At 37.6% G+C, this 22,594-nt stretch overlaps 1 protein-coding gene across 3 annotated transcripts in view; it reads left to right on the top strand.

Moving 5' to 3' along the window:
• Nucleotides 1-22,594, top strand: part of nfatc2a (nuclear factor of activated T cells 2a) — a 147,340-nt gene that overhangs the window by 39,924 nt on the left and 84,822 nt on the right. For all 3 annotated transcript variants that reach the window (XM_072239880.1, XM_072239888.1, XM_072239895.1), the window contains exons 5-6: nucleotides 5,001-5,173; nucleotides 7,553-7,693. In XM_072239880.1, the coding sequence (XP_072095981.1) occupies nucleotides 5,001-5,173; nucleotides 7,553-7,693 (314 nt within the window). The remainder of the gene's footprint in view (nucleotides 1-5,000; nucleotides 5,174-7,552; nucleotides 7,694-22,594) is intronic.

Below are 22,594 nucleotides of genomic sequence, written 5' to 3' on the forward strand. Positions count from 1 at the left end.
GGTATGCTCATTGGTCTTGGGCATCTGAAACCTGGCGGAGCCCATCCTTCTCCAGGTACACTCTGCCAAGGAGTATCATCTCACAATAATCGTTTTCTCAAATTCTAGCATTTATGTACACATTCTGCCTATCTATATCATCTTATAGTTTATCACTATCAAGGTTTAAGTCCTCTGCAGAGTTAGCAATTTTACCCTGGATGCCCATATCAAAATGAGCAGGGCCTCAGCTCCTACACCTGAGGAACACTGATATCTGTCATTCTTGATGTTTGAAAAATAACTGCCAATTACTCTCCATTCTATTTTCGTTAGGAAAACAAATTTCATACTCATACTACAACTAGCTCATTAATTTCACAGACTTCAGTTTCTCTAAAACCCATATAAGCATAATCTGCTGCATTCCTTCTGTCCGCCTTATTTGTAATTTGATCAAAATTTCAATCAGATTAAATAACATCACTTTGTTTATGCTTCTTTGTTAGCTCAAACTTATCTAACTGCCTATTTAATTATATTTGCCTTATTTTTTTTAACAGTTTTAAGAAAAAAAATGTTAGTGAAGTACCTTCAAATTTCCTATTTTCATATTTTTTAATTAGATCAGTTTTTGGTTTATTGATGGCTATTGTTAGTAGGAAGGAAATTTTAAAATATTTTTTAAAAAATGCTTTCAGTTTGCAGACATTGCGAATAAGAATTAAATTAAGGATAAGATTCCAATCTCAAACAAGAGAAGATCTGCAGATGCTGGAAATTTAAGCAATGCACACAAAATGCTGGAGGAACTCATCAGGCCAGGCAGCATCTATGGAAAAGAGTAAGCAGTCGAGTCCTGATGAAGGATCCCAGCCTGAAGCATTAACTTCTTCTTCTTTCTTTCCTTATTAATCTTTTTATTGATTTAAAAAGAGCATGTATACAAACAAGGGGAGAATTATCTCAAATATATACATCAATAACAATACAAACAGAAAGTGAAATAGACATGATCAAAATCATACATAGTATTAAGCTAATATGTAGTATATAATAAAAAAAGAAGACAGCTAATTCTCCTCTTATCAATTGATAGAGAGAGAAAAAAACTTTAAATTTTTAAAATGAGAAGTGGAAGAAAACCACACTCTATAAAAAAAGGGAAAAAAAGGGGGACTGGACAGTCCATAGCATTGACTGGTTACTCTTTTCCGTGGATGCTGCCTAGCCTGCTGAGTTCCTCCTCATTTTGCATGCATTGCTAAGGATAAGATTTTTATTTTAATGTGGATAGTTTTCCATCTATCCTATTGAATCTCCTCAATTTATAAATGGGCCAATGGAATCACAAGTTGCAATATGGTCAGTTATTGCTTTTTTTCTTTCTTTTTGTATTTGCACAGTTTGTTGTCTTCTGCACACTGGTTGTTTACAAGTCCTGTTGAGTGCAGTCTTCATTGATTCTATTGTGTTTCTTATATTTACTGTGAATGCCTGCAAGAAAATTAATCTCAGGATTGTATATGGTGACATATACAGTGTATACTTTGATAATAAATTTACTTTGAACTTTGAACTGAAGCCTTGAGATCATAGAAAGATCCTTCAATATTTACGACAATAGACTCTGGAGTTTTTAATAACATGGAATAACTTTTGAAAATATTGAGTCCTTGTAGATTTGACTAATAACTAGAAGAAATAAGCCAGCAAAGCATCTCTACTTAGAGAGAGTATTAGTGCAGCATGCTAATAAGTCAATGGTTTCAACATTAATGCTTTTATCAGTGGAGGTTCGGATGTGACGCACAGGGTAGATGCCATTTTGGAATTTAAAGTCACTTTTAGTTGCAAAAATTGGACACTCATGTTTCCAATACCTCATTTGTTTATCCTGCCCTAGTTTGATGCCATCATTTTGTTAGTCCTTTCATTTAGTCTGTCACTTGATCAATATGTAATCCAAAATATCTCGTCTAGGATTTAGGATTGTTTCGTAATTCTGATGAAGGGACTTTGACCTAAAGTGTCAACTGTTTTACTTATCACTGATGTGCCTGACATGCTGAGTGTTTCCAGCATTTTATTTTGGAATAGCTTTGTGAAAATGTGCTCAACAAGTATACATTTGTGACATAAAGATGATCGCAGACTCTAGAAAATCAGAATTTGATGATATGTCATCACCATTGTTTGTGTCATTATTTTTAGTTCACCTTAATTGAGCAAATCAATCTTAACAAAAGAAGCTTTCTTCAACAAAAAAGGTTATTGTTAACCCTATTGAGGTGTTTTCTGCAAAAGAAGAAGAACTTGTTTGGTCTTCAGTATTTCTGTGCATTATGAGTAATGCACAGGGGGTTAGATTTGTGAAGTGACAACCTCAGTCATTAGTTCACACAGAGCAAAGTTAAATTCATTGTGCTTGTTTGTCTCATGACATTATGGATTGCTATAATTAGCACATTTCGTTCACCTATAGTAAGTAATTGACATAATGTTGTGAAAGTATGTATATTTGGTATAACAGGCAAATGGATTCCGAAGTGGTCAAGTTTACATCCAGAAGAGTTACAATTGTTTGAGTCATTACATTTTACACCATATCCCTCTCCTTCCCCAGCAGTCCTGACAAGTTGCCCTGAGCAAATAGAAGCACTCGTAAAAAGATATTCATAGATTCGATTCTTGATGGCTATAAATTTTTATTTGTTAATGTGTTGGCCTTTTCAGTTGTCTGGATACTTATCTAAGTGACAAGCATGAAGTTTGAGCCAAGATGGTAACTTGTTCATATTTGGACTGTTTTTAGTTGATATTTACACACACTTTCCTGTAGAAATCACTGATAATTAGGAACAGGAACTGAGTTTTTTGAAACTCTGGGTTTGAGTAGGACTGGTCCTTAATTTGGTCCTGGAAATCATTATATCTGATTCACTGCAAATGAATTTTCTATCCCAGAAGCAAACCAATAATTAACAAGTAAGAAGAGTAAAGCAAATACATCAACACTAACAGGAGCATAGCACACAAAATTACACATCTCTAGTCTAAAAACTGGATTAGAAAATATCACTTGTACCCTTGTATATGCTTATGCACATGTAGGATGTAACTTTGGACGTGTTTTGAAGTACTATGCCTGTTTGTGCTTATTTCCTGTTGAAGACCCATCCATTAGTATTTTGGACATGGCATTTCTTGAGTCAATTCCTGTTGGTATTAGTATCTTTCTTCAACTTATTTCTTGCATGTGATGGCACCATAAAATACGTAGTGCCCATTACTTACTTTTCTATAGAAACGGGATCAAAAGTTTGTACATTACATTTAATTCAGTTGAATAGCACATCTTGTTGATAGCAGTGAACTTTGATTTAAAGTGCTTTCCTGTAATATCATATTTTTGCATTAAAGTTCATTCTATGTAATCGTAACTCAGAAAGTTTTGCTTCCACTGGTCCTCAGTATAGATCACAGCTTAAGTGAATTGAAAGTTATGGCTCACAGCACTCTCAATTTGCAACTCCACTGCCTGCCACTGATCATAAGATCATCCACTGCCGGAGGGCACCATAATTCCACTTCATTCTTGGTTGGGAGGACGTATCTAAACTGGAGACTATCCACTCCATCCCATAGCTATGTTCCCATTCCCAAATTATTGCTAACACTGCCTCCTCTTCCTCACCCCCTCGAAAGCAGACATGGAGAACCCACCTTAATGGACTTCATGACTTTTATTACTCCTGACTGCCTATGGTTATAGCATTTCATAAAATGAGTAAAATTGCTTTTTCCTACAAGAAGGATGTCCTAATTTTGGGATTTTATCAGTGATTTCCAATTTGATATCAATAGTGAGCATTGCACCCATTAAGTGAAGTAAATATGTGTGTAAGATGTTATTTTATCTCAAGGGATCTGTGGCTTACTCCCAATCTTGTGTTGACATCTGAACTGAGGAGTGAGTCTGCCAGTGTTTACCTTTTCGCAGTTCCATATGGAATTAGACTCACTTGTTATAGGAATGTCATACCAATTATTCTACACCTTCTACAAACTCTGCTTTTTATTTCCACAGATGAAGCTCTATAAATTATTCAGGTTGACATTGAGCATAAGATGCAGAGTAGTTTCCTAACTAAAAGTTTATCACACTTATTCTGGTTTTGAAGTGTTTAGCAATGTGACCAAGCACAGAGTGGTTGAGCAATACAACATAAGATCCAGGCCCTTCAGCCCAATGAGTCGTTGGTGACCAGAGTGCCCACCCAGATTGTTCCATCTTCCTGTATTTGGCTCATATCCCTCTAAGCCCTGCCGCCTCCATATATCTATCCAAGTGCTTCTTACGTGATACTATTGTACCTGACTCAACCATTTCTTCCAGCAACGTATACCATATACACACCACCGTCTGTGTTAAAAAATTGCTCCTCATGTACCTTTTAAATCTTTCCCCTCTCACTCTCAATCTATATACCCTCAGGTTATGGATTCCCCAACCCCAGAGACTGTTAAGACCATCCAATTTATCTATGCCTCTCAACATTTTAAATATTTCTACATGGTCACCCCTCATTCTCCTGCATTTGAAGGAATAAGTCACTTTAAACTTCTAAAGATTCATAGCAGATCTTCCGATTAAAGCTGAATCTTGTTCCTCAAAGTCTTCAACAAATCTTTTAGTTTATGGTGTAATTTCATTCTCAGAGTTTCGGTAACATTTACAAAAGTGCGTTTACTACCCAACTCCCTGTCAAACTATGACATGCAATTTTTGAAGCAGTTAAGTCTGGGGAATTATAATTGCCAGACTAGAAAAGGGTGTCAGATTTCCAAGAGGATAATAGTGAACCAGTTGGGTTTTTGTGGCAGTTCAACAGCGTGATAGTCACATTTCACTGATTCCAGCTTTATTTGAAGTTTTTTAACTGAATTTAAATTCTTTTTTGTCAGGTAACCCTGAATTATGTCTTATTTAGTACTGAGGTACATTCTTTAAATTCTAGGATTGATTGTGCTGGAATATTGAAGCTGAGAAATGCAGATATCGAGCTGAGAAAGGGAGAAACGGACATTGGCAGGAAGAACACCAGAGTGAGGCTGGTTTTTCGAGTGCACATCCCTCAGCCCAATGGCAGGACTGTCTCACTGCAGGTTGCTTCCAACCCCATTGAATGCTGTAAGTTTTCTATTGCATTTGAATAAATATGTCTTGTTAGTACATAAATGTTTATTGGAGGAAATGGTGACTATTTCATTTGTGCTTGAAAAAAATAGTCAATTTACCCTTTAAGAATAGCCATTTCCAACACCGACTATATTCCCCAGAATTTATTCATGTTACCCATTGTGTTCATCTCACACAAACACAAATTGATCTGTTCTCAAATAATGACATCCTTCCAGTGATGATAAAACAGAATACTGGGAAGTAGAAATTTATTCTTGGTCGTGTGAATTCAGGACAGAATTAAGTATGCACATCTTACTAAGTTTCTTCCTATTGATTTCAACTTAACAATATTTTTTGGGCCTCTTTGCAGTGAATTACACATTCTTAAGTTTCACTGAATTAAAATGTGTTTCCTGAATTCATCAATAGATTAATAATAAGTATGTAATTTTAATGGTCTACTCCCTTACTCATTGTTTTGGTCCCCCTCGTTTGAAGCCATTTTCTCCCTAACAACCTTTTAGAACCGTTTTATCATCTTAAAAGCCTCTATGAGGTCACCCACCGGCCTTGTCTTTTGTATAAAGAGGAGTCCAAATTGTTCAGTCTATCATATCTTCTTAGTGCTGGTATTATTCCTTTACACCTTTCCAAAGCCTTTTAACCTCCTGATTTTTGCTTTGATTTACTAAATAAAGATAGATACTGAAGGGCAGGCCACTTGGTGAGTTCCGAAGAGTGGGTACCCACCACCTAGGAAGAATGTAATTTGAGCACAGCTGTAGAACATGCACTCAGGCAGGACTCAGCCACTTTGGAGATTATCCACGAATCTCTTAAAGTTTTCAATAGAGATTCTGTATGAACTATTAAGCGTGCTTTGAGAACAGAAGTTTCTCAGTTCCTCTGTAATTTTTACATCTTCCTAATTTTGCAATGGTTAATTGAAGATGATTCCATTATTAAAGGAACTTTTATAACAATAGTGCTACAGAAATTCATATAATCACTTCCTAATCTCAAACAGAAGGACAGATGATTGAGCCCAATTCCCTAACATAATATTAAGAAGACTATAGTATGTAATATTATAAGTGCATTCAGCAGACAGAGCTTAACTCTGGCTGTAACATGAGAAACTAACTGTTTTTTATTTAACTTTCCTGTTTTCTATTGAATATCACTTCTGATGAAATCACTCCATTACAAGTTGTCAGCTCAGTTCTGTTTCAATTCTGCTACTATGTGCATTCTTCACTCAACTGGTTTGGTTATTTTTGGATTGTTAAACAGTTATGATTGCTAGCATGTTCTGTTTTAAACTTAGAAATGGAATTCATTATGTGTCTTGGCAGTGCGGTGAGATATAACAATGAGAATAGCTGAGGAATAAAGGTACTTGTTAATAGAATCCTTTGTCAAGTGAAATCATGCATAGGCCTCTGAAAATATATTCTGCTGACAGAGAAAAGATGAAGGCAATAATGGGACGGGAGATTAACAATTGAATGTTTACTAACTACACTTGATAGGAACCAGCCAGCTCATTGTGTCATTATTTTATGGATTCCTTAGTTTAGCAAGAGAGGAAAGACAAGTACAGCCACAATCCAGCTGTTTTCATGAGCAGTTTGCAAGAGATGGAAAGTGACATTTGCAACATTAAGTTAGATTTCAAGTACTGGTGAAACCACCATTGTAATAATTGGCAGTACCTTGGCAACATTATGCTCAAAGCTTTTCATGTATGCACAAGTTAGTATAGTTTTAAATGGTTTGGGAAAACTCAGCCCTTATTTGTAAAGATCGTTATTTTCTTAAAATAGTTTGATTAAAGGTGTAGGTTGACTTGGAGTTTAAAACATCTGGAAAATATTGCTTACACACAAAGAAAAGCAAGTGGACTATGTAGATTTATATAGAACACCTAAACACAGGTTATTTTCCCATATTGTATCTGAAATGCATATCAAATGTGCTTCATTGGATGGAAAGCTCTTTAAGTTGTGCTGAGCATATAAAAGTTGCTGTATAAAGTAGCTCTTTGTTTCTGAACTGGAGAGAGCATTTAAACCGTCCTTTGTCATTAAATATGAAGACAGATAAGTGTCTTCATACATGAAGACATTGATCTTGATGCTGGATACAGCTTCATTATGAAACAGTCAGATGAGAATACTGTATTTGTTGCAACTAATTAGGTAGATAAATGAGGGGATAATCAATGATACTGTATCCTATTCAACCCATGCAATGAATCAGGTTCTTCAGTGCTTTCTGCCCAGGGTGTCTTGGAAGAATCCTAATACATTGCCGTGACAATGCAATGGTTTAAATTATCAGCAGAAATTTACTGTATTAATGTATTTTCCTTTATTTTTCCAGCTCAGAGATCAGCCCATGAGCTACCTATGGTGGAAAAGCAGAGCACAGATAATTGTTTAGTCACAGGTGGCCAGCAAATGATCCTCAATGGTCAAAACTTTACGAATGAGTCAAAGGTGCTTTTCACGGAGAAGACTCCTGGTAAGTCATGTTGATCTTTCTCGAGTCTTGGTGAAAACAGAGTGAACTGTATTACTGATCAGATCTGAAAAGTAAAGTGCATTGCTCCATCTTTCTATGGTTTGTATTTTAAGGTCTTAAGAGAAAGATGGCATTCTTATTATTGTATGTGTGACCTTGGTTTCATGACACAGCCCATAATAACACAAATACTCTGTCCAGGCGTAGTAAAAGTTGCAGGTGAAGTATAAAGCTTCCCATACATTGACCTGTCTGTGCAACCTGGCCACTTATTCAAGAGCATGACGCACTGTGCTAATAATGTTGTATTAGATCAGTAAATCTTTTGTGTCAATACTGAAGGAACTCAACAGGTCAGGCCGCGTCTATGGTGGAAAATGAATAGTTGATGTTTCAGGTTGAGACTCTTCATCAAGACTGATGAATTGCCTCAGCCCAAAATGTTTTCTGTTCATTTTCCTCCATAGATGCTGTCTGACCTTCTGAGTTCTTCCAGCATTTTGTATATCTTTATCCAGGTTCTCTGCAATAACACTTGCTCTTATCTGTCTCCCTCTCTCTTTTGTGGATCCTTGGAATGAGGTGGCAAAGTATGTTTGTATTTCAAAGTAATTCTGTACTGTGAACTTATATTTTTTACAAAACAGTTTGTAATTGTTTAATTAAAAATAGTGCACCTGTTCATACCATTGATCAAAGAATGGAAAATTTCCTATTTCAGGCATATAATGAGTAAAAATCACTCCCAGATTTGGAAATGTAGCAATGCTGGAAGCAAAGGAAAGTTGTCTTTATGCTGTCCTAACAACATGTTTCAGCTTCAAAATTGGAAGAGCTTGTTCTATTAGTTGAGCATAAACACAAGAATTTCTACAGATGCTGGAAATCCAGAATAATATGCACAAAATGCTCGAGGAACTCAGCAGGTCTAGCACCATCTATAAAAATGAATGAGCAGCCATATTTTAGGCCAAGATCAAGTCCTGATGAAGGGTCTTGTCCTAAACCATTAACTCTTTAGTCCTTTCCATAGATGTTGCCTAATTTGCTGAGTTTCTCCAGCATTTTTGTGTGTGTTACTCCTATTAGTTGACCATGTCTTCTTCCATTCTATCATCTTTGGATTCTAAGAATGTGATTATCAGTTGCACATAATTTAGTAGTACACAAAGAGCAGAAATAACATGTTGATACTAGAATCTGGGCTGTTATTGTTGATCCTACTTCAAGGAATAGAGAGAAGAGATTTAGTTACCAGCAATATTCAATTTATTTGAACCCAGATCTTAAATGTCAACGATGAGTCCATTGCATCAGTATTGTTCTGGCATCCTCACTCGAAAAGACATGATAAACGGGCACAATTTACTTTACAATGCACTAACTAACAAAACTGTAAAAGGGATTCCAATTTTTTTTGCACAAATTGTGTTGATAAATTCTTGCACCATGGATGACATCGATAGACTAATTAATATTCCTGTGAGAAAACAAAGAAACTTTAGTTGAACCAGGGCCTTAGATATCTTATCAGGTAGTGATTGATACAGATTTATTGACAGAATAAGGATGAGTTCCAATCCACTGCTGTAGTATTGATGACTGTAAAAAATACATTATGTTATCTGTAAGATGTTGAATTGCAGAGTAGGTTTTAGAAATGTGTGTTCCAGGTTTGAAACCTTTCCTGTTCACAGCATCCACTGCCTCAATACTACAATGTTACTAGTAATTATCAGTGGGAAAGCTATCGACCTCTCCCTCCAAATGTGCACATGATAGGTAACTTAGTATTCAGGGGGTAAAAAATGTTTTTTATGCATATCTGTTTGTTAATCACTTAAATATTGATAATGTTTTTATTTATTAGCATAAAATTATTCCCCCTTCTCCAGCCTTTTATCTCTTTCACCATTCAACTTCTCGGCTCTACTTCACCCCTTCCCTACCCCCCACCCCGGTTTCACCCATCACCTGACGCCTTGTATTTTTTTCCTCTCCTCCCCCCACCTTTGACTCTGACTTCTTATCTTTTTACTCCAGTCCTGATGAAAAGTCTCAGCCTGAAACGTCGACTGTTTATGTTGTTCCACTGATGTTGCCTGGCCTGCTGAGTTCCTCTAGCATCTGCAGATTTTCTCTTGTTTAGGAAAAGATTTGAACTTAGAACTGAGAGGATTAGATAAAGTTTGGTTGAGCATAATAAATATAAATAGTTTGCTGTTAAGTTGTTCCTCCAACCTGAGTGTGGCCTCTTTGCCAGAAAAAGCGGCATCTCCCAGTGGCCACCTATTTTAATTCCACTTCTCATTCCCATTCCGACATGTCAGTCCTTGGCCTCCTCTACTGCCACGAGGAGGACACACTCAGGTTGGAAGAGCAACACCTTGTATTCTGTCTGGATAAACTCCAACCTGATGAGATGAACATCGATTCCTCCAAACATCTGGTAGTACACCCCCCCTTTCTATTCCCTATTCCCTTTTCCCTCCCTCACCTTATCTCTTTACCTGTCAATTACCTCTCTCTGGTGCTCTCCCCCTTCCCTTTCTTCCATGGCCTTCTGTCCTCCCCTATTAGATTCCCCCTTCTCAAAGATTTCAAAGGTACACTTAATGTTAAAGAAATGTATACAATATACATCCTGAAAAGCTTTTTCTTCACAACCATCCACGAAAACAGAGGAGTGCCCCCAAAGAATGAATGACAGTTAAATGTTAGAACCCCAAAGTGCCCCCCAAGTTCCCCTCCCTCCCGTGCGTAAGCGGCAGCAATCAACGATCCCCCTCCCCCCACAAGCAAAAAAAGCATCAGCACCCACCACCGAGAACTTAAGCATGCAGAAAAGCAACAGCGAAGACACAGACTTGCAGTACCCCAAAGACTACTTGTTCACCCCTCTCTCTCTCTCTCTCTCTCTCTCTCTCCCCCCCTCCCCCTAATAAGGGAGAAAGGGATGTCTCCATTTCACAGTGAGAGGGAAGGCATAACAAACAACTCACTGATTTACGATATTAAAAGTCCGTTGCGTCGCTTTTTCCAAGCCCTGTGCCCAAAGATCTCAGGTCTCTGGGCACACAGCCATAGATCTTCGACTCCCACGACACACCGACCTGCCTGTCTCCCGAGCCACGAGATCTAGGCCCTCCGAAGGCGAACTGAGCTCTTAGGTCGCACGCTTGGCATGATGAATAATGGCCAGTTCTGAGAGTGGGTCCCATTCCCACAAAGAACTGAAGTCAGCATGTAACTTCAGGTCAGGGTCTTCAAAAGAACCCTGAAAGGGAGAAACAGAGATATTAAAGATGGAGATAGAGCTGTTCCCAAAGATGCAAGCAAAGGAATCACCGTTAGGCGCTATTGTCTCCTCCTAAGCTCCAGCCCTTTATCTCTTTCACCAATTGACTTCCCAGTTCTTTACTTCACCCCTCCCCCTCCCAGTTTCACCTATCACTTACCACCTTATATTCTTCCTCCCTTCCTTCCCCAACTTCTTACTCTGACTTCTCGTCTTTTTTCTGATGAAGGGTCTCAGACTGAAACCTCGAGTGTTTACTCTTTTCCATAGATGCTGCCGGGCTTCTGCGATTCCCTTCCATACTGAAAATTATATTGCATTCTTTATATTGCAAATGAATTATTATAACATTGAAGTTAGAAATAATACCTGATTTTAAAAATAATCTCATTGAAAATTATCCCTTCACACTCTTTCTATAACTATTATATGACACAACAGCATGGTGCTGAAGCAGGTTAAGATCACCGTTGAACAGCTGGATTTTTCGATACCGCTTTGCTTATACAGCGTACTAGTAGTTCACTTATAGCTTGATCATTGGTCTTTCATCATCAACATATGTGCTATTTCGAATGTTGGAGTTGTGCAATATTTGATGTTCTTCACAGTTTAATTTAGATTAGATTATGAGGACACGCAGTGCTCTTTTATTGTCATTTAGTAATGCATGCATTAAGAAATGATACAATATTCCTCCAGTGTGATATCACAGAAACACAGGACAGACCAAGACTGAAAAACTGACAGAAGCCACATAATTATAACATATAGTTACAACAGTGCAAGCAATACCATAACTTGATGTAGAGGCCGTGAGTACGATAAAAAAGTTCAAAGTCTCTCGGAAGTCCCACATCTCACGCAGACGGGAGAAGGAAGAAAACTTTCCCTGCCATACCCGACCACAGTCCGACTCTGAGTCATCTGAAAACTTTGAGCTCCGACCAGCCCTCCGACACCAAGCACCGAGCACCATCTCTGCTGAATGCTTCGACTCCGGCCCCAGTCGCCAGCAGCAGTCAAAGCCGAGGATTTTGGGACCTTCTCTCCGAAGATTCTGGATCACACAGTAGCAGCGGCAGCAAACCAGGCATTTCAGAAGTTACTCCAGATGTTCCTCCGTGCTCTCACGACTGTCTCCATCAAATCAGAATTGTGCACGGCCCCTATTTAACAGATACGATATCATTTCATTGGAGAGGCTATGTGCGCTGCGTCGCATTGCCATCTTCTCCATCTTCTCCATAATTTACTGTTTATTTCAAACCTAAGAATATTACAGATGATATAGATAAGACAGCACCCAGAGAATTCTGTACATTTTTGGCTCTCTCATCTAAAAAATGATAAACTTGCCATGAAAGGAGTGCAGCAAAGATTGGTTCCAGGAATGGCAGGTTTGCTGCATGGAGAGAGTTGATTAGATTAAGCCTGTGTTAAAGAAAAATATGTGAAAGTGAAATATCCTCATGGAAAATCACAAACTTCTTAGCAAGTCTCAACAAGATGGACATTAGCTAAGGAGTGTAGAACTAAGAGTCACAGTCTGAAATAAAGGAGTAGGCCATTTAGCAAAGAGATGAGGGCAAGCTTCTTTACACAGAGCCTGATGAATCTTTGGAATTCTCTGCACTGGATGGTCATGAATGTTCAGTCACTGAATTCATTCAAAACAGAAATCAGAGGATTTCAGTTTATTAAGGGAATCAAGGGAAATGGATATAGTAGGGAAAGAGATGTTGAGGTAGAAGATCTGCCATGATGCTGAAGAATTTTGAAGCAAGCTCAGTAGGCCAAACAGGCCACATCTGCTCTTGTATGCTTTAATTAAATTATTTGTGTTCTTAGACTAGATAATGTAGTTTGCACAAACAATGCCTAGGTTCTCAAGTTTGCTGCTTTTGATGTGGTAAGATTAGAGTGGCAGGAAACCAAAAAATAAGTATTGTTAAATGCAATGTGTGTTTCAAAATTGCTGCTGAATTTGTGCACTATGCCAATTGGTGCTTAAAGTTGAGAGCATTGAAACCAAGAACAGGACCTGAAACAAGTGCATACCAATGAAATGTAAAAAGGCAGGCAGTTCCTGCAGGTAAGTTCCACTTACCAGTTGTCACTCTCTTAATGGAAGCAGTTATATTAAGATATAAAATATCACAGGACACTACCACTTATGTTTTATATGGCAATATTACTTATTGATTGCCAGTGAAAATCTAAAGCCATTTGTTTGTCTAATCTGGCTTTGTTTGAGGGAATTTAATTGCTCTAGAGGGGACTATCAATATATTTGTTCCATTGAGATTCGTCCCTATGCATCAGTGAGAAATCACATGCACATAAGATTACTTACACCAGCCCACCACCTCCCCTAACCTCACTCTGCTGTTTGCTGACAGCCAAATCAGAGACATTCAGTTCTGGCAACCAAGTAAGATACAAGAGGCCCAGGTATGATCTCTGGAAAGCCAGTTCATGGGTGAAGTGACAAATCCGGACTAAGCTTGAATAAATGAAGGATACTTGGCAGCGGTGGCAGGGCTTTGATGCTATTATGTCTTACAAAATGAAATCATGCAACATACATGACAGCAGGCTTTGCTTCCGGATGAGCTCAATGTCTTCTATGCTCACTTTGACTGTCAAAACCTGGAGGAACCTTCACAAACTCCACAGCCAAGGATATGAGAGCATCCTTCAGAAGGGTAAATCCACAGAAAGCATCCAGCACAGATGGGGTACCAGGCTGAGTACTAAACACCTGTGCTGATCAACTGGCTGGAATGTTCACCGATATCTTTAACCCCTCACTTCAACAGTCTGAGGTACTCACCTACTTCAAGCAAGCTTCAGTTATACCGGTGCCTAATAAGAATGTGGTAACTTTCACCCAGTAGCACTTACAACCACTGTGATGAATTGTTTTAAGAGGTTGGTGATGAATCACATCAACCCCTGCCAGAGAAGTGACTTGAATTCACTCCAATTTGCCTACCTGCATGACAAGTCCACAGCAGATGGCATTTCATTGGTTCTTCACTCAAGTCTGGAACTTCTGAACAGCAAAGATGCATACATCAAGATGCTCTTTATTGACAACAGCTTGGCATTCAATACTATCAACCCCACACAACAGATCAATAAGCTTCAAGACCTTAGTCTCAATACCTCCTTGATTTCCTTACTTGCAGACCCCAGTCAGTTCAGTTTGGTAACAACGTCTCCTTCACAGTCTCCATCAGCACAGGTGCACCACAAGGCTGTGTTCTTATTCTCCAGCTCGACTTGTTTTACACTTATGACTGTGTGGCTAAGCATAGCTCCAATATCACTTATTCAAGTTTGCTGATAACACCACCGTCATTGGCCAAATCAAAGGTGATGATGAATCAACATGGAGGAGGGAGACTGAAAATCTGACTGAGTGGTGCCACAACAACAACTTCTCACTCAGTGTCAGCAAGATCAAGAGGCTGATTATTGACTTCAGGAGGTCCATGAGCCAGTTCTCTTTGGGAATCAGAGGTTGAGAGGATCAGAAACTTTAAAATCCTCATTTTTATCATTTCAGAGCACCTGTCCTGGGCCTGGCACATAAGAGCAATTATGAAGAAATCATGGAAGCCTGTGCTTCCTTAGAAATTTTTCAAAAATAGGCATGTTATCTAAAAGTTTGACAAACTTCTATGGATGTGTGGTGGGGAATATATTGATTGGTTGTGTCACAGCCTAGCATGTAAACACGAACACCTTGAATGGAAAATTCTACATAAGTTAGCAAATTTCACCCAGTCCATCATGATTGAACTTTGGTTGTTTGCCTGTCCTGTTGAGTGTGGTCTTTCATTGGTTCTATTATGGTTCTTGAATTTACTGATTATGCCTGCAAAAAAAAAAGAATCTCAGAGTTTATATGGTGACATATAGTGTATGCACTTTGATAATAAATTTACTTTGAATTTTTGAACTTTACTCAGACACAATGCCAAATGATAACAACCTGACACCACACCAGGCCGTTTCCTATAAATGTTTGCCCGCATAGTTCACACATACAGGATCAATAAAGTCAGCATGTGTGGACATTGAGAAGTTAAACAGAGAGAGAGAAAGACTTTCACAATTTCAGAATGTGCCAATGTATTTTAAAACCAAAAATATGTAACTAAAATGCACTGGACTTTTTTTAAAATAATCTGTTACTAATGGAAGAGGGTGCTGCCATTATCAAATTGTTGGTTGAGCGTTTGATTCTCTGTTTGTCCTGAGTGTACAGGGTCAAAATGTGGATTTGTTCCAGTGCACGAAACATCCCAATAACTTACTGATTGAAACACCTTAAAGTACAGTACATCACTGAAACTGGGCAATGGTGCAATAAATTTGCCTTCTCAAAGTTCTGATGAATATGCACGCAATAATTAGTCTGAATCTGAACTGGTGGAAGGTCATTTATTTTTCCTTCCTCTGTCTTTATCTCTAAAACACCTGTCCCAATTAAATCTGCTCTCAAGTGCTAATGAATAATTGAAATTAGGGAGCTTTAGGTCAATATTCTGCTGTTGTAGATTCCATATTTTTCCACAGATTTTACTGGATTGTAATACAGTCTGTTGGCTACTCTGAAGTTTCATCTTGAATAGTTCATTTATAGTTATTCAATTTAAAATCTATTCTTGGAGAGAGCTGATGGAAATTAATTCATGTCAGATTCTTCTTAAAACAAATCTCATTTTCAATACATTTTGCAGTTCTATCTAAAGAAAAATACAATTCAGCACATGATTGATAGAATGAAAGTAATTTGACTCAAGTTGAACCAGATAAAACAACATAGAACGGGGTTTGGTTTATGTATTTTTCCTTCATGTAACTTTCAACAATTGAAAATGTAACTAACACATGGAAGAAAGTATGAGGGAAGCGTGCATGTCCAAGATATCATGACTGATTTAACAAAAATGACAGTTGATTTGATTATTAGATACTTAGGCAATAAAATGAAGTTTGAATTACTAAAATATGGTTGAGTTAAAAAGGAATCTAGTGTCACCAGACTGAAAAATAATAAAACTGATTGACCATCAGGCATTGGCTAAATATGAAAATAGAAAGTAGATGTCTGCCTAGTCAACTTACAGACTTGCCCTAGTCATAATCAGCTGCAGTCTGGTGTCAAAGGTAGGAGAGCTGTCCCACAGAATATTCAGTCAGCAGCCTGAAGAATCATATTCAAACACTGATACCTTACCAGCAACGTGCCAGGCTCAGTTAGAACAATTCTGATTTATATCCTGTCCCACTCGGAGGTCAGACCCACTGAAATGGGAAGACAGCAGTGTACAGACATGAGGGAGCAGCCTAGGGAGTCCTCAACAAAGACTCATAGCACCAGGTCAAGCACTGCCCCCCACCCTCCTTTGCGGGAGAAAATAGTGCTCCCCCACTTTGAACAATACTCAGAACACCACTGAAGGTAGCAAGAGTACAATAGGGACTAGTTTGTTAGGACCAGCACGAATTGAGCTGGCTGCGTCATGAAGGACTGTGCCTGTGGTGTGTCGTGAATGAAGCAACAAAAGGGATAAATCTCAACAATCTGTCTGTGGAGATACAAATGTCTATGAAGGCAATGGTGAAAGTTCACTGCCCCAATGGAGACCAAGTCCTTTTTCCACACTAACAATGCCCATCATTCTATCGTATGGTGCTAGAATCATGCTAAATGGAATAAACTTACATCAGATATGGGCAGCTCTAAACTGGTCACCCATGAGGTAATGTGGACCATCAGCAACAGCAGCAGCAGTTAGGTACACTGGCAAACTTGTAACCTTAAGTCTGACATAGCCCTCACTCTAGTATAATTTTCAAGGTAGGGAAATCAATCAAGGTTAAATGAGGAGTGCAGGTGGGCATAGCAGGAGCTGCATTGGACATATCAGGCGTCATCCTGGTGAAAATGCAAAACAAGACTCTATGAAAGCAAAATAGTGAAAACAAAAGGCATTAGACAGAACCAACCAACTTCATAATCAACAGATCAAATCGAAGTCCTGCCATGTCAACTCATGAGTGGTGGTTGGCTTAATGGTTATTCCACTATTATAAGTGGAGGAAGCTCCAATTATTCTATCTTCAATGTGGTGGGCCCAGCCTGTATGTATTAAACACAAAACTGAACCATTTATAAGGATTTGCAGAGTGGTTGATCCATCTTGTCTTCCTTCAGAAATCCCCACCATTAGTGAAACCAGTTTTCAATCCAATCAATTTACTCTAAAAAATACGAAGAAATGGCTAAGGAGATTGGAAATAGCAAAGATTATGAGACCAGAAACATCCCACATGTAGTGCTCCAGTCTGCATGCCAATGATTAGAGTTATGCCTCACATAAAGAAAGTTGGATTTGACTGTTATGAGTCAATCATCCCAGTTGTATGACATTTCTGAAAGAGTTTCTGAATGCAGTAGCCTAAGCTGAACAATCTTTGAGTATTTTATCAAAAATTTCCTGCCATCATGTCATAAGTTTTTCCAATCATTGCACATAGTCCTTTCACATCTTCTCACCAAATGAAGCAGCCCATTCCAGCAATCAAGCATGTAGTGAAAAGTGGCTAACAGCATTTATACCACAAAATGGCAAGCAGTACCAGTCCCAACAAGAAAGTGTGTAGCATTGGTGTTCAGTGGCATTGCTTCTGATGAGTTCCTGATCATAAACATCCTGTGGATCACCATTGACTGGAAGCACAAAAAGAAAACCAACTAGAGGCAAGGGCAGGTGAAAAGCTAGGTTATTCTGATAGCCCAAAGCATTGTCTCTTCCTTTGAGCTTCAAGGCAATTTAATTTCTCCTGTTAATGATTTAATCCTGTCCTCTCCTCACCCTCCCCCCACCACCACTTTTGACTTTTTTATGATCTTGCTATCTTTCTGCCATGAGTTGGATTTAATCCTGTTAATTCTAAAAGGGCATATATTATAAATCAACCCCAAGGTTTCCTGATATTTTAACCTCAAATTAAATTTCACTCTTCCTTTTTTAAATCTTTATTTCAGAAAGAAAATAAAGACTTGCACATTCTATGTTATGATAATACAATGAATTATCAGTAAGCAGTTCTTATTTTAATGCTCAGAATTATATTTTGATATTAGTGAGACTTTCTGGAATATTCTGAAACCTCAAAATCTTTTAATTGATGGTAGTTATTGAAATGCTGGGACTGACTGCACTAGAATGCTAAACATTGCTGCAGGATCAAGCAGATGTCAACCCGTGACTAGAGTGAGTACATCACAAAACAGAAAAACATTGTTTCTGCTGCTTAATAAATCTTCAATTCTGAACTGTATTTCACGCTATTTGAATCCCTAAACTTGCTGTGTAGAATTTTGACAATCTTGAAATTTGTAGGCTGTAGGTCATCCAAATGAAGCATGCAGTAGGGGCTGATATTGCCTTAAATTATTTTGGAGGAGATTTCACGTGAAATCATTGTTGTTGAGGCAAATTATGTCTGTTCAGCAGATATACCAACATATAATGGCACATTCTTGATTTAATGAATGCTTTCACACTTCTATACTGGTGTAATTCCTGAGTAATTACTCTCATGTTGACTAGATTCCTAGCACAAATAAATGAACAAAATATATTTTCATAATCATTGTAACAATTTTATACATACACACAAAATGCTGGAGAAACTCAGCAGGTCAGGCAACATCTATGGAAAAGAGTGAAGAGTCAATGATTTGAGCCGAGACACTTGATCATGAAGGGTTTCAGACTGAAACACAGACTCTTTATTCTTTTCTATCAATGCTGCCTGGCTTGCTGAGTTCCTCCAAAATTTCCTGTGTGTCACTCTGAATTTGCAGCATCTGCAGAATCTCTTGTGTTTATAATTTTATACGATATAACCCTCATCAACCAAACAGTTAAGTCGGTAAATGCTCATAGTTGTGTGAAAGGAATTCTAGATGATTTCCATACTAAGAGGAACAATCTGGAATTTTATAGCCTTTAAACTCTTTGAGTAATAAAGGAAACCATTTCCATCATGTTTTCACTGGCTGCTGTCTTTGTATGGTGCTGTGATTGCAGTGGGTTTATAGTTTATGTCTGAAGAATGCTCTGACTTCTGGCACTTTCATGATGTTTTTTAAAAATGAATGTAAGAAGTGATGTTGACACCTGTGGCATCCCTACATGTTAGATAGTAATGAAATCTGGTTGTAATTTATTTGAAAAAGCATGGATTCTAACTGACAATTATTAAGTAGCTCCTTTAGGTAAAGCTTTAAAAACATGATATTCATTGCCATTGTAGCCAGGTAAAAATGATAAAGTTGAAGTTTAATGTTTACCTCCATGTAATAGTTTTAAAATATATTTATCATACATTTTATGTTGACTTGCCTATCAGTTCATCATTAATTAGTGCAGATAATTGAAGTCACTTTCAATTTTACTCATTCTGTCTTCTTGATATGTTCGAAGGAAATAGGATTCTTGGAAAAGCATGTAATTAGCAATGTAAAGTTCTATGTAATTGAGGCCAAAAAAATAGCCGCAAATGCAAAGAGCAATACGGGTACAAATTGTACTTAAAATTACACATTTTGAGAAGGGATTTTTGATTCAAGTTTCTGCTCAAGTTCATTTGCATATTACTGCATGGAATTTCTGTCATGAATCATCATGATCAGGGAGTCTTTTGCTTGTCATATTTTAAAAGAATTGACAAAATTCCTTTGCATGTTTGAGTGGTAATCTGGTGCAATTTTATTAATATGCCTTAAAATATGTTTGGTGGTGAAGGTCATGGAAATTCAACTTGTGCTGGATATACTTTGTGTAGAATTTCCCCAGTTCTTCTGTCAGCATATTTGTTTTCTGATTTTAGAGTAATTATTCTGAAAGGAGCCAGGGCCATCGAGCTGAAACTTTAGATCTACATGTTTATAAAAGAAAGAAATTGCTGTGCTTGGCAGCCTGTGTAATAAAGCACAGCTGCTGAGTTTGTAATCCATAATGTTGCGTGATCAATTCCTGACCAGTGAAAGTTTGCTGATCAAGCCATGATAGCCGTGAGGTGCTCCAATCAATGACAGTTTCTCTGGATTAGATACTAAATGCTTAGAAGCAAAAATGTTCTTCTTGCTGATTTTTTTTATAACTTCAATCTTTTGATCACATTTCTTCTATGCTTCTAATTGCAGGAAATAGGAATAGATCATGGCATTGATGGCTCAAAGCGGCAACTAGGAAAGCAGAAAATTGGGCCAATGGTCCATGTCCTTATTCAAATTAATTTAAGAATAGACACAATGACATGGAAGTAAATGGGGTGAACTAGAGTAACACACACAAGTTGCTGGAAGAACTCAGTAGGACAGGCATCATCTATGGAAATTAATAAACAGATGACATTTCAGGCCAAGATCCTTAGCTCTGAAGAATCAATTCCACAGATGCTCCCTGACCTGCTGAGATCCTCCAGCACGTTGTGTGTGTTATTTTGGATTTCCAACATCTGCAGACTTTATTGTGTTTATAGAGTAATCTAGAGTAAGATTTGATGCAGAGACAAAAGAGAATGAAAGGAAGGAAGTGTATTATGACAGAAGAAAAGAAAAAGAATAATTAAGGAAAAATAACTCTAGAAAATTATCGATGCATAACTTACTGTCTTTGGCAGGGAGATTCATACAACTTCACTGTTCCTTTGTGGGATTCCTGGGTGGTGACGTAGCAGGACTCTTATGCATACTGTTATCAAGTTCCTTAAGAGATGAAATACTTGCCTTAAATGGCTGCAATAAGACTAAAACAGATAAATCGACAAATTTTAAGATACACTATTGAGAGATTGATGGGGATGTATTTTTTCTTAGATGTTAACACAACTAATTGGGGCATAACTCAAATTACCTAGCTAATTGTCTATTTCAAATTCATGCAAATTGCTGCTATACCAAAAATTACTGCATAAAGCTATGAGCTTGCCATTAATTTTTGTTCGATTTTTTGAGCTGCCTGTTTTGGATCTGCTGCTGATTTTGGTCCGTGACGTCTAACAGAGTATATTTCTGTGAGGTTAGCACCTTACTTAACTTAACACGGCTAGGGCCATGGTTCTGATGGTGAAATAATTTACTGACAATCCTTTCACTCATAAAATAAAAAGATCATGAGCCAATTGAACAATATGTAACCAAAAAATCTTAAAGTGAGAAGACAGAAGAATATGGACAAAAGCAATTATCTAAGTATTAAAGTTTTCTATTTATATTCAACCTTGCATTAGATTTTAGATTAAAAATTATTTGGTTCTCCTAATTTTCTACTTTCTGTACACTTATTGATAACTTAACGAGACATCAACAAAATAACCAGAGGGAGGCATAAATCGATCTCACCTATCCTCCGAATAACATTACAGCCGTTAATTAGAGACACCTACATGGAATTTCCCAAAGAATCAGCCGGAATATAACCTACAATACAAAATGATTTGTGCCACTTAAGTCTATTGATGTTTGCAATTTGCTGTGCATCAAAGCACATCTTGGGCAAATGTTCAGTTTCAACTCCACAAACTGCAAAATGCAAATTTCAAACAAAAAATACAGCAGCTGCTGTATAAAGTCCCAGTACTATTCTATCAACCAAATGATGGCAAACGACACCCACTGCAATAACTACAGAGAAAGGTTTTGTGAAGATGCGAGCCACATTGGTTCCTCCACCGATGTAGCTCGGCAGTTATAAAGTGATTGTCTTCAATTCATTTTCCTTTAAATGAATAGCATAATTTGTTTTTAAAAGTTGTAACTTCATCTCTGAAGTTTTAGTACTGCTATTTGGGAATTTACATTATTTGGGATGACATAGTTGACGACATTTATTTTGAAAGTGCTATTACTTTTTCCAGTGAAGCGAAATGTGCATTTAAAATGTTTGGACTGCCTAAATCTTATTGTAATTCTATCTATTCATTCCATGTATATAGAGCTAGTTGTTATTCACTTAGCAAAATGCAAAACTCAGCTGGATCATACAGTGATTACTAGATTAGGTTAGATGTATCAAATGTGGCTAAACCTCTTGAATGCAGAGGCCTGGAAGATTATCTGATGTGTTTAAGAGAAATGGATTGGCAGGAGAGACAGAAAAACAGCAGAAAATGTTGTGCAAGTTTGAGAAAACAGTGAGAAGCAATTAAGTGCTGTTTACTGAGAGGTAGGTAATAATTTCCTTCAGGATTTGTTTCTGGCCCCTGTACTTTTCTGTGATAAACTTAATTTGAAAATAATGTTAGAGAGAGGACTATCATGTTTTCCAGGCTATATGAATTATGCATTCATTTAAAGATCAAATATAATGTATGTTGATAAAATTAGAGATTAATTTAAGAATGCCAGATAGAACTCAATCTCAGGAAAATGAAACATTGCATTGTACGGAGAATACATCAACAATCTGATGTAGGTGGCAGTGCTGGAGAAGAGCAGGGAGCACATTTTAATAGGTGCCAAAGGTAACACCCTAAGTGTGAAACACTGAGAAACAAAATCAATGAAA

Source organism: Mobula birostris, chromosome 2 (genome assembly GCF_030028105.1).
Source record: "Mobula birostris isolate sMobBir1 chromosome 2, sMobBir1.hap1, whole genome shotgun sequence".
In the NCBI taxonomy this organism is placed as follows: Eukaryota; Metazoa; Chordata; class Chondrichthyes; order Myliobatiformes; family Myliobatidae; genus Mobula; species Mobula birostris.